The sequence below is a fragment of the Staurois parvus genome, unplaced genomic scaffold (genome assembly GCF_062004578.1).
Source record: "Staurois parvus isolate SC_StPar_1 unplaced genomic scaffold, SC_StPar_1.0 ptg000520l, whole genome shotgun sequence".
Lineage (NCBI taxonomy): Eukaryota > Metazoa > Chordata > Amphibia > Anura > Ranidae > Staurois > Staurois parvus.
Window position 1 is genome coordinate 2,318,789 of NW_028318316.1, and position 12,544 is coordinate 2,331,332.

Below are 12,544 nucleotides of genomic sequence, written 5' to 3' on the forward strand. Positions count from 1 at the left end.
TGAAGATTGTTTGTTATTTTGTGTGGTCTCATTCTTTAAAGTGATACTAAACTTAAAAACATTTACCTTAATGCATTACTTTCATTAAGGTAAAAAATATTTTCTATTTGTCTGTGCTCCTCCTTCCGTGTGAAGGGGAAGAGAGGGGGAAAAGAGATTAGCGCTGTGCACGGCTGCATCTCTTCTCCCATCGTTTCCTCTTCACACAGGGACTCGAACAGCAGCAGGAGTCATTGGCTCTTGCTGCTGTCAATTAAATGTAGTGAAGAGGAAGTGGGGGGACAGGGCTAAGTCCCACTGTGTATGTCTATGAAGTGCAGTTCCATAGACACATGGGTTGGGAGTGTGCATGCAGCATGTGTCCCCACAGCTTGCTATGGAGGACACACAAAGAACAGGAGGGGTGGAGATCGCCGGCGGGGGACCCGAGAAGAGGAAGATCGGGGCCGGCCTGTGCAATACCACTGCACAGAGCAGATGAGTAGAACATGCTTGTTATTTGGATTGGAAAAAAAAAAAAAATTCAGACTTTACACTAAGTTAAAGCCTTCTTATGTTAACTACAGTTTTGAGAGACAACATTTACATAATCATTTAGCCAAAAATTTGATTTTTAATAAGAGGACAAAACTTACCATTGGAGGAGTGGAGGAGGCTTAGTAAGGTGTCCAGAAGGTACCGAATAATTGTACGCAACTGTTCAGTTGAGGATGAATGGATAAGTTCTCTAGAATCATATTGCTCCCTCAGTGTTTTTCTGCTCATGCCGAGGGCCACCTTGAGTCTTTGAACAGCATGATGAGCCAGGTTTAACTGTAGTTGTAGCTGTATGCAGTCCTGGTAAGCAGAAAACACTCTACTGTCTTCTTCTACAGCTTTATCTGGCTTTCTCAGGAAATATTGTGCATTATTGGCGCTATTCAGTGGAGGAAGATCAATGCTTTGTAGCAGAGTCTCTAATCGATGGCAAGCAAGATTATACCTGCCCAAAAAACACAAAGTACTAATTACATTGCTGAAAAAGCAACATGAGCTATAAAATTGTATACAATGCCAAAAGCCTAGTTTTTATATATTGCTGTAACTGCACCCTGTGACCCTCATTGCTTTGTGACTTTTATTTCTTCTGTAACACTCCCATGGTGCAGTTTAAAATGCACCTGCACCCAGACTACAGACATAGTTACATAATCTTAACAGTAAAAAAGTTTTAGAACCTCTGACACCTCTTAGCTGCTTGTACTGTCAAAGATCCTCACAGCTCGCAAGTACAAAAGTTGGTTTACATTAGCTTCTAACAGCTTACGCAACATTGATGTGTAGCCCCATGCGTCGATTTATGGCTTTTTTTTTTGCTTACAGAGCCTTCAGTCTCATTACTTGAAACCGGTTATACACTTTGAAATAAATATGCTGCGGCTGGACACTGTTATTAAGTGGTACTTGAGCAGATCCTAAAAATTCAGGGACATATGCCCAGGACACAAGAATTCAGCATTCTGGACATACGTCGCTTAGGGCCCTAAACACAAGTACCACTTGGTACCGCATCCAGCAGCAGCTTATTCCAGCCTGTCAGTTGCAGGCACTGGGGCTGGATGCTACACCTGTGCCACCCAGATACACCAAACACCAGGAAAGGATGCACAGAGGTAGATGCACAGTATGCATGTGGCCCAAACCACCTCTATTTGCACTGGAGGGCAGACAGGCTTCCAAGATTCTGGCAACAAAAAGAGGCCAAGATGTTCACTTTAAAGTAGGTTTTTTTTATGTATGCATTCCAAATATGTTGTGTGACATTATCCAATTCTAAATGTGGCTAATAACCCACCCTGAGATTCCCCAAACCTCTGAGTAGCTTGAGCATGCGCCCCAAGTGCTTCACACGCACAAGGCAATAAGGACAGCACAGGGAGCAAGTGCAGGGAGGACAGAGAGCAGGGGTGTGGCTTACCACTGGGATGGTTTCTGTGAAAACATGAGTCTCACGCCAGGCGCAAGCATGCAAAGGTGGCTCCACTGGTCCCCGTTAGGGCATGGAGCCACATAAAAACAGGAAGGACAAGAGGAGATGTAGAGCAAAGCAATCAGACAACCAAGCTAAGTAAGTGCTAAGGTTTGCAGCATTATTTTATTTTTACATATGAGAGTTTAACGGCGGATGTGCCTGCAAGCCTGCTCATAGGAAAAAGGAATTGAGTACCAAGTAAGGTCATTGGAAGTGACGCACTTATGAAAAGAACCCCACCCATTTAGTGTGGCTAGAGGATGTTAGCAGTCATGTGACAAGAACTAACCAAAAGGGCCCAGGGGAGGGATTGGGGGTGTACAGGTTTATTTTAAGAAGCAACACAAATTCATTTTGAGCCATGCATTTACTATTTGATCTAATATGTGCACATATTTCCTAATCATACAAAGATGTGTTTAGGAACATGATAATTTACAAACATGAATTATCTTAAGACTTCATAACTTACCTGCACTGGATATCTTCCTGCAAAGCTACCATCATTGTCAGATGCTGGTCAATGTCAGGTTGACTTGCTGATTCACTTTCACCTCTGAGTGGGTCATGCATGAGTTTCAGTTCACTCTCCCATGGTAAAATGTAGGTATGGCCATAATAAAAGCCTAGAGGAATTTTGGCTCTGGCATTTGTACTTCCATAACGACCAATAACTGTGATCTAGAAGCCAACAATATATCAATTGAAAACTATATATATTTGTAACTGCTGCACTTTCCTCATAAGTAACCGCTCCCCAAACATTTAGGGGAAAAAAAAAAAAAAAAAAACTAAAAAAAAAAAAAAAAACCTACTATACAAACCCTTAATATAATCCTTTCACTTTCTCTATACAGCCGTTTAATTCAGTTCTGTCCACACAGGTTCAAAAGTGCAAAGGGATTTTTCAAATCATCTTAGGTAGGGGATAATTAGAATACTGAAAATGTAATGTATAAAACCCTATTTGATAAGCAAGCAACTGAGAGTTGCATATAAAATACTAAGAATATGTAGTATGTTTATTTCCTCTATTATAAAACCTTCATGTTCGTTGAGCCTCCATTGCTTCTAGTTACTGGGACAGTGTTTTAATTGTACGATTTAGACCTAGCAGTAACAAATACAATAGCTCTGTGTGGGACAGTGCATGTGATCCACTGAACCCTAACATTGCAATCCAACAAAGAGTTAATTTCTTTAGTTCCTATTTTTAAACAGCAAAGATATCATGCAGCACTACAGGAGTGTCAATACCAGAGTTCCTTATCCTAATGGTGCTCACAATCGAAGGTCTCTACCACACAGACAAGCACATTCATACACACCATGAGGACAGTTTGGTCATAATCCCAAATAGAAGATAAGGGCCTTGTTCTGCATACAATGGGGCAACATGATGGAGTGGGCCATTTACTACACAGGTGCCTCAGGTAGTAAACTATAAATCCTTTTTTAATTATTCATTACCTTCATGAACCTGCACACAGGGGGTGGTAACAAGTCATGTAGTATTAGTGAATGGGTACTGATATCAGTTGCAACCACGAGTCTTCTGCCATCCACTTCCTCACCCAAACTCCAGATATCTATAGACAAGGAGGCTAGATCACCACAGGTAGGAATGAGAATATCTGTAAGGAGAACAGGTCTGCCAAAATCCAGTGTCACAAATCTTCTGGCTCCTTGAAAGAAAAATCAAAAAGTTTTTACAAAAACATCTTTACAAAAAACAACTCAAAAACAACAAATAATGCATTACAATTATCTTTAGAAATTGAAGCAGTGCATAGTTTAACTCACCAGAATGCATTCTTTCTATAATAATGGACTGATGAGGAGGAGGCTGTAGAAAATGAGAGGCATGAGAGATCGCCAGTGCAAGACCTGAACCGAGCTGATTCTGAAGCAAAGCAATAAGTTATATTAGCACCAAGACACAAACTATGTAAAACACTACTGCAAGTACAAAAGCCAAGGGAAAATAAAACCAAAACATGCAAAATACATGTTTGTATTTGAAATGGGATTTACGTGTTTTAGGACCTACGGTGTATCAACCTGGAAAAGTCTATCTACTGCACCTCCCTAAATTTGAGGAAGTTAGAAGGTCCAATTAAGCTGCAGTTTCACCAAACAATTCACCAAATAATTCTACCATTCAGTAACCAGTCTTCATTTGAAATGTGGAAATGCCAATTACAATGAGTTCCAGAAAGACACCCCAAAATAAAAGTTACTGCCATGAGAGAAAAAAAAGAAAAAACTTAAAATTTACAGCCTCTGTATCAGACTTTCATGATAACAAGAAAACTGAACAAGACTGTAATCCCAACTATGGCCACTAACTAGAATAAATTTTCTATGTGAAAGGGAAAAATCTCATTACACAGAAACTTCAGGCAGCAATTGGTGAACTGCTGATTCTCAACCATGAAATTTCACCCAATTTTCCAATATCTGAGCCATGACGTCCATAACCATTTCTTGGGTTACAACAGTCAAGAGATGCTTATCTTGGTGGCTTTAAAAGAGAATTACAGGTTTCCTGGCATTTTAAATAAGGCCAAATGGGCCCAAAAGTTATTCATCAGCCAATAGACTGGCTACTTAGCACTGCTTACTCTACATATCACAAGCTACTACAGTAGATTCCAGCCTATGTTTTGGAAGCAATCTAATAGATTTCCTACCTACTCCTGAATAAAAAAAACAAAAAACAAAAGTCAGTTGTACTGGATGTCTGCCATTTTGGAGACGCCTTGCATTCTTAATTATGATTAATTCTCTGACTGATTAGGATGGGAAGGCAGGTCGATGATGTCACAATCTCCACCTCAGCCAATCAGAGAAAGCCTTGAATTCAATTAAAAAAAATACAATGATTTTCATTAATGGCAAAGATGTCTTACAATCGACTCTCTCCATTTCCAGCAATAAAGGGGAAGTTTACTGTACTGCTGCCAGAACAGCACTGCTTACTGTACAGCTAAAGTAACAGCCAGTCCGTCAGGCATGCAAATAATTAATTTGGTCAAAACAAATCATTTTGAATGAAATTCTGTTTTAATAAATTTAAGATTAAATACTGAAAACATGGGCAAAAAGGTTCTTCTCTCTTGTATATGACCCATTTTCCAATTATGAATTTTGACTGAAACAGTCCTTACAAAACAGGATTTTTGTACTCACTGTAAAACCCTTTTCCCTGAGTCTATTGAGAGACCAAACTGTCATAACAAGAAACACAATCATACTACCACCTAAGGAGAAAGAGACACTAGGAAATAGAAAATGAAGTCCATCGCCCTCTTGAGGCTATAAACCCTACCACTTACTTGGTTATAGTAAGCAGTCCAAAGAGAGGTGATAGCATATTGGGGGGGAGGGGGGACTGTGTCCTTCAATGGACTTTGAGAAATAGATCTTATGGCAAGCACAAAACAAAAAAAAAATATATATTTTTTAAAAACATTAATTTAAGCACAGTACAGGAGACAGAATCTTACTCTTAAAGTGTAATTAAACCCAAATAATCAAAAAACTGTCAATATATGCTATATTACATTGCATTCATATTCACTCCTCCACTAGAGGGTTTGTTTTCTGTAGACTGCAAAAATCATGGTGGATCCTGCTGTTCACTGTCCCTCCTTTCCTTGTGTGTGCCCCCGTGCAGCCTGAGATTGTGTAGACCAGGTGTTGACATCTATTGAGCATGCTCCAGTTTTAGGAAAAGCTTACAGGTTAAGATAAAGATTCAATGTAATGTAGGATTAAGAAATATAATCGCCCGTTGATGTACACAATTTCAAGATTATGAACCTAGGTACATCCAAAACCAGTTCAAGCTGTGTAGAGAGCAAAAAAAAAGCAGGTGAACACAAAAACCAAAAGGAAACCGAAGTCAATATATAGCCACTTGCAAAATCTTTCAATCCAAACTAGCATTTGAAGAGGCAAATAAATCAACTCTGAAGAACTTACAAAGCATATGTGCAAGGCAATTTAAACAGGAAAAGGAGGCACTGCATCTCCCAACACACACTCCTGGCAATTATAACAGGTATACCCTATGTATTCCCGTCCAGTTTCACCTGTGGGTCCGGGATGGGCATGGTCTGTTCACACCAGGAAAAGGTTTTCCAGGTACGATGGTAGATCTTCTGGAAGGGGAGAATGCCCTATGATACCTTTGATGAATAGATGAAGTGAGGTCCCTAAAAGATGCCAGCCTCGAAAGGGCATAATAATGTGCAAGGTACCAATCTGCAAGTTTGCCTCATGACATGCTCTATCGAATTGACAAAAGAAAAACAAAGCAGAGGGCAATATCTGCAATTGCTCCATTAATGCACAGTCTTGGAATATAGGACACTCTTGGTTGTTCATTGCCCTTATCCAGTTAGCTGCAGTTTGAATGCTTAACTTGCATGTAAACCTGGTTGTAGGGCTGAGCCTGCAAGAGTGAAGAGGAGCCTTCAGAAGCATCACAAACTTGCTATCTGCTCATCTTCAATTGGTGTAGATATTTAAGATGGAGACAGCAGGACCAAGAACCGGAAAAGACCACCTTTTAGTGAACTTTCATCCCATGTATAGTGTGCGCTAAAGATTTCTAAAATAGTGAAATCTCTTCTGGAGTGATCCAGTCATCAGTTTGCCCATTATATTTGTTCATGAATGGGGAATGCCTTCAAGTGGTAGTACATTCTGAGTTTAAAAAAACTCCAGCAAATTGCATACTAGCACATTATGAAAGACTCATCTTAAAACTAAGCCCTCTAGCGGCACGCAGTCACCACTGACAAGGCTTCCATCTTCATCTGGTCTTCCTTCCAGGTTCGTGGGCTCCAGATGTTTGAATGGTGAGCCGCGATAATGTCACTCCCACGCATATGCACAACGGAGCCGCGTTCATGGCTGAGCGCTTTGAAGAGATGGCATACTAAGTATGGCGTCCCTTCAGAGTTTAGTGCACATTGGCCAATTACATCAACGGCTGCACAAATAATCAATATCTCCTAAATGTTGCACGTTTAGGAGATATTCCTTGTACCTACAGGTAAAGCTTCCAATAAAGCTTATGTGCAAGTACAAGTCCCCAAGAGGTGTTTACTTCCGTTTTAATAGCAATTGTAGGTATCTTTATACTGAAAAAAGTCTGGTGAGAGACGAGAACTACAATGCCAAGGCTTTTGTGCTTGGCAGCAGTGAACTTATTCAGGTTAGCGAGTATGGTGCATGAAACTCGCTTTTCAGGTGTAAAAGTGTGGAAAAGAAAAATTACCCTCAGCCCCCTCTAAAACTGCTTCTATGTCCTCTCATTCTCTTCTTTGTCCTGTCTAGGCCATGCATATTGAGATCTGACTTGGGAACAGATGGAGGAGCTGAAGAAGGGGTCTATGTAGTCCTGGACAAAAATTGCTGTATTAGGGCTGTTAGAGGAATTGTGACACTGATGTAATAGAATTCTGCCTTTCCCTGGGGTAGGGTGCTTGTTGCATGCATGAAATACAGCTAGAACTGGATGCAGATGCCTGTATTAAAATTGGTTTCTCCACCCTGACAACCCCACAGGGTTCGGGTACAGATCCAAAGGTTTAACAGACGTGTTGATTTGGGTGCGCTGATTAGATTTTGAAATTAGAGGACAGTGAAGGAGATAACTGTAGAGATAATAATAAAAAAATGTCTTTAGGCTTTCTTCTATTTTCACCTGGTAATCCAACCAGTAAGTCTGTTTTTCAAAGAACAAGCTCTCCAGCAGAATGCATCAGTTTCAGGCTTGAGACAATTTAACACTAGCAGGGGTGCTTATAGCGATCAACTTTTATTTATGTAAAACCTTTATCCCCAAAGGAAAAAAAAAAAACAGTTTGCTGTAACTGCTTATAAAGTATTAGCTGCTGTGTTACTGGCCAATCACCAGGTGAAAACAAAGAAAACAGCCTCAGGAAAAAAAACTGATGCAAGCATATCTAATAACTGGTAAGCTGTGATATGTCACATTTTTGGTTTGGGTTTAATAATGCTTTCAGCTAAGTCCAGAAAGTACAAGCCTATAACCCAGGGTCTTTGAATGCTTTGCATATGTCCTGTACTGCACGATTAAGATATGTAAATATTTAGTGTGCATTACTATGGACAGATTAACTGTCTCCCAATTTCAGGAGTAACAAAGTAATGAAATACAGGATGGTAAAGTCTGAAAGTGGGAATACATACCCTATTAAATATACTATAAATTGAATGTTAAAATGTATATGAACACCATAATTTTAACCTAAGGAAAAATAGTGCACTATAAAAAGTAGACAGAGAAACTGTATTTAAACTGTAAACACTGTTTAAATGTATGCAAAGAACAACGGTTCAACCCCTTCACGGCCATTGATGTTTAAATTACAACAGTAACAGCAATTACACACACCCAGTGGCTGCAGATGGAAGCCATCCAGCAGTTGAGCAGCCGTCCAATCGTTTCCACACACCCCCCGGTTAAAGGGGGCAGCGAAAACGGGGAAGTGAAAGGGTTAAGGTTGTGGAAAAGTGTGTGCTTTATCAAGAGAAAAACGTGAAAGGAAAATAAAAAAACTGTTACCCCTCTAGGTTTGTTAGCATTCTTGCCATGTGAAGCCAAGATAGCAGGTGGAGAATCAATAACCGTGCCAGGGAACAGCTGAGCCAGCTCTGCATTGATGGCAGCTGACACTGCTTCATTGGGTGGTGTGAGTGGTGGGGTCATGAAGAGAGGAGTTGTTTTTGGAGTGGGTGGGATGACATCAGATGGATGGATAAAGAATCCTGGAGCTGCCACGGGATTGGGAGGCACAGAGTTGTGGACAGGACCTGCTGCTGAAGCTGCTGCAGCAGCTGCGGCTGTTGTCTGGTGCAACTTGGCCTCCAGTTTTGCCTTCTGGAAAGAATAAACAATTAAAAGACAACCAACGTAAAATGCAAACAGTGACAGTAGTTCATAAAGGCAGAAGGATCTAACACTTTTCTTTTCAAAACTGCATTATTAATAAATCAAAATACACTCATTTTTAAAGTGTTAGTATTAATTTACATATTTATAGCATACTAATAATTTACATATTTATAGCATATTTAAGCTGGCCATAGCTGAAGCAATTTTCTTTTCTGCCACCATGGGTTGCAGGAAACAAAACTGCTCGATTCCCTCATCAACAAAGTCAGTGATGATGGGGATATCCATCCCATGGAGCCATTGTGTTCTCCCGTCGGGGGGAGCCATACACGTTGGGAACACAAGGCAATTACTGCTAGTGGCTATGACTGCCGCTATCAATCTGACAAGCTGGTGGTACCCAAGTTGGTCGATCAATCAGCTTGGGTACATTCAGCCTGCCCAGACATGGTTCGAATCTCAGCTGGTCCCTGCTGAACTGGCCAAGATTTGAACAGTCTATGGCCAGCTTTAGGGACATATTCGAAGATCTTATGTCTACTATCCACTGTGTCTACTTGAGCTTCAATGTGAAGAGCAGAAGAAATTATACTATATCAAGATATATTATGTTAACCATAGGTTTGATGTAAACATGCTAGCATTTACAGCAATAGTACTTTTAGAACACTTCTGTTTGAAAGCAGTGATGCAAGAAAAAAAAGGTTACAATTTCATGCTACTACTCTAAAGAACAGTAAGACTTACCACACTTGATAAAAGTTCATAGGTAAAATACCTGCAACTAAATTTTTACATCTTTGAAGTGGAAATTCAAGGAAAAAGAAGAAAAAAAAAAAACGAGGGGGGGTTACTTTTGATTGGTCTAGATAATTTACCTCTAATACTGGATATACTACATCTGAATGGCTGCTGGGGATGACAAAAATCTTAGTAGAATTCATGGCAGATGATCATTTGGGTCCACTAGTGTATTGAATGTAGTAAATGGTGCTTCCGCTACCCCTTTCCTCCACCATAATCCATTAACAAAACATCTTGTATTCTTTTCACAGAATACATGGTGTTTTGGGATTAAACAAAGAGCGGTTCCTGTCATTCATCTGTGGCTTAGTTTGGATCAGTCTGGAAAGCTGACAAACTGATCTAGACTGAACATCTTTGTGAAAGGGGCCTTAACAGGAAATTTGAAAAGTTCCTGGCAGCGCAAACGGTGACACAGTTCAGTAGCTTACCCCGATCGGCCAACAACAGTGAGCGGTTCTTCGGAGACTGGGCAAGCACAGGGGCAATAACACGGCTCTGGACCAGGTGGGCCACAAGCGTAACCGAGTGCCCGAAGGTCACATTCAAGGATAGTCCAACGAGGTCCAAGTACGGCATAAGTCAGGCTGAGGAAAATCCAACCTGGACATCTGCCATGTAAAGACCAGCTCAAGCAGTGATGTAGTGCTGAAGGTTGATTAAAATTTTTGTGTTTTTTTTTTTTTTTTAAATAAGAAACATGTTATACTTACCTGTTCTGTATAGTGGTTTTGCACAGAGAAGTCTCGATCATCCTCTCTTCGGGGCCCCTGCCAGGGCTTCTGTCCTCTCCCTCCTGCCAAATGCCCCCAAGCAAGCAGCTTGCTATGGGGGCACCTGTGCCGCTGCGGAGTCCCATTCACACAGAGATGAGGTTTGGCCCCACCCCTGCACTTTCATCATTAGCTCACAGGCTGTGACTGAACGTGGCAGGAGCCAATGGCTCCCGCTGAAGTCTCAGCCAGTAAGGAGGGAGAGACCCAGGACATCTGAGGATCTCATGCAAACCTCTGAATAGAGATGGGGCTCAGGCTGGTATTGAAGGGGCCTGCTGCACACAGGTTTTTAAACTTTATGCAGAGAATGCACAAAGGTAAAAAAAACATTGAGCCTTTACAGTCACTTTAATGTCAACCAAAGAAGAAATCCAGCATAGAAAAATCAAAGGGAAAAAAAAAAATTGGTAACTTTACTCAGCAGAGGAAGGAAACGACATTGATCCTTGTAGGACAACAGCAAAAAAAAAAAAAAAAATTAAGGCATGCTGGATAGAAGGGGAGTTAACCTGGGATGCCCTAAATATCTTTTGCTTGTTATATAGCCACCCCTAAGTGGAGTGGTCACTAACAGCAGCATTTGAATTCTTGTGTCTCTCAATGTATAAGAAAAACTGTTTTAGTCTAGGTTCACACTAGTGCTGTTGCATAATGATACAATTTTACTTGTTTTTTTATGCGTTTTCTTGCTTCATGGGTCAGTTTGTAAGAGGAGCCAACTGGCTATTAAATTAAAAAACCTGCCAAAAAGGCATGTACATGCGCTCCTTTCGAAGTCTATGGGGCTAAAAATGCACTATGCTGCACCAAAAGAATAACCCGCATCTCCTAAAAAAAACAAAAAAAAAAAAACAAATGGCACTGCATCATGCTACATTGATGTGACTGGGCATCAATAAAGAAGAATGTGATTACCATTGTCGTGCATTTAAGTGAGATGGCAGATGCAGGGGGGAAAATAAATAAAATCACACCAGCACCAAACGAGGACTTACAGCATTGTTTATTTGACATTTATGGTGCCATGATTAAAAATTGTGGAAATATCCTCCCACCTGTTGTTGAAGCTTCAGAAGCTGTAGCTGTTTCTCCTGCAATACTTGGAGCTGCTGCTCTGCTGAAGCCATAGCATGGGAGAGTGACTGCAGAGCAACCTGAGCTGCTGAGCTGAGAGCAGTCGAGGCTTCTCCGACGGTTCCAGCTGTTAGGCCGCCCACTGCAGGAGTTACACCAAACGTGCTCACTGGCATGAAGCAAAAGAGATAACCGCATGTAAATAAACAACTATCTTGCAGAAGATGTTCACAACTGGCAGTCTGTTAATGAAAATAATTTCAAATATTTACCAGTAGGCTAAAGGTTGAACCCCACTGCCTAAATTATATTTAGCTCACTTATATGCAACAATTAAAAGTTGACTCCACTACTTTAAAGGGCTCGTTCACACCATGGTGCAGAGAAGTCAGATTTTCTGCACGCATTCTGCAAGGGAAAAACAAAATCAATTGTTCTCTATGTGCCCTGTTCACACCACAGCACTAACATCACGTGCAGATTTTTTTCTGCGCAGGAATCTGCAACATGCATTGAAGTGTGCATGTAAACTGATGTAAATTGTTGTCTCAGCAAGTCGGTTTCCATCAGTTTTCATGCACGTATGGTGAGAAAGAGCCCCAAAAGTATTCAAGCTCTCTATTACAGTATTCTACAAGACCGCTACACATACAGTACATTAGAAGTGTATTTCCAACTTCTGCAACAAAAATGGAATAAAACCTACTTTCTCTATAATTTTAAGGGGTATGAATATTTTTTGAAGGCAGTGTGTGTTATATTTTTATATACACAAGCTGCACACCAATGCCAACTCTTCTAAAATGTTTTTATTCTACCACAAACCGCTTGACTGCATAAAATATGTCCTTACCCAGAGAATGCCCCTCCTTGACATGTTTCACTTCAGACTGAAAATATTGCCGAGAAATGCATAAAAGGAAAAGAGGTGGTCTCTGGGCAGGG

The 12,544-nt window shown here is 40.6% G+C and overlaps 1 protein-coding gene across 6 annotated transcripts in view; it reads right to left on the reverse strand.

Moving 5' to 3' along the window:
- BIRC6 (baculoviral IAP repeat containing 6) overlaps positions 1-12,544 on the reverse strand; it is a 407,575-nt gene that overhangs the window by 269,379 nt on the left and 125,652 nt on the right. For 4 of the 6 annotated variants that reach the window (XM_089690190.1, XM_089690191.1, XM_089690189.1 and 1 more), the window contains exons 24-29: positions 11,581-11,768; positions 8,616-8,930; positions 3,815-3,914; positions 3,482-3,696; positions 2,484-2,692; positions 636-982 (exon numbers count right to left, since the gene is read on the reverse strand). In XM_089690190.1, coding sequence (XP_089546316.1) covers positions 636-982; positions 2,484-2,692; positions 3,482-3,696; positions 3,815-3,914; positions 8,616-8,930; positions 11,581-11,768 — 1,374 coding nt within the window. The remainder of the gene's footprint in view (positions 1-635; positions 983-2,483; positions 2,693-3,481; positions 3,697-3,814; positions 3,915-8,615; positions 8,931-11,580; positions 11,769-12,544) is intronic. The other 2 variants (XM_089690188.1, XM_089690192.1) reach the window with 2 other exon arrangements.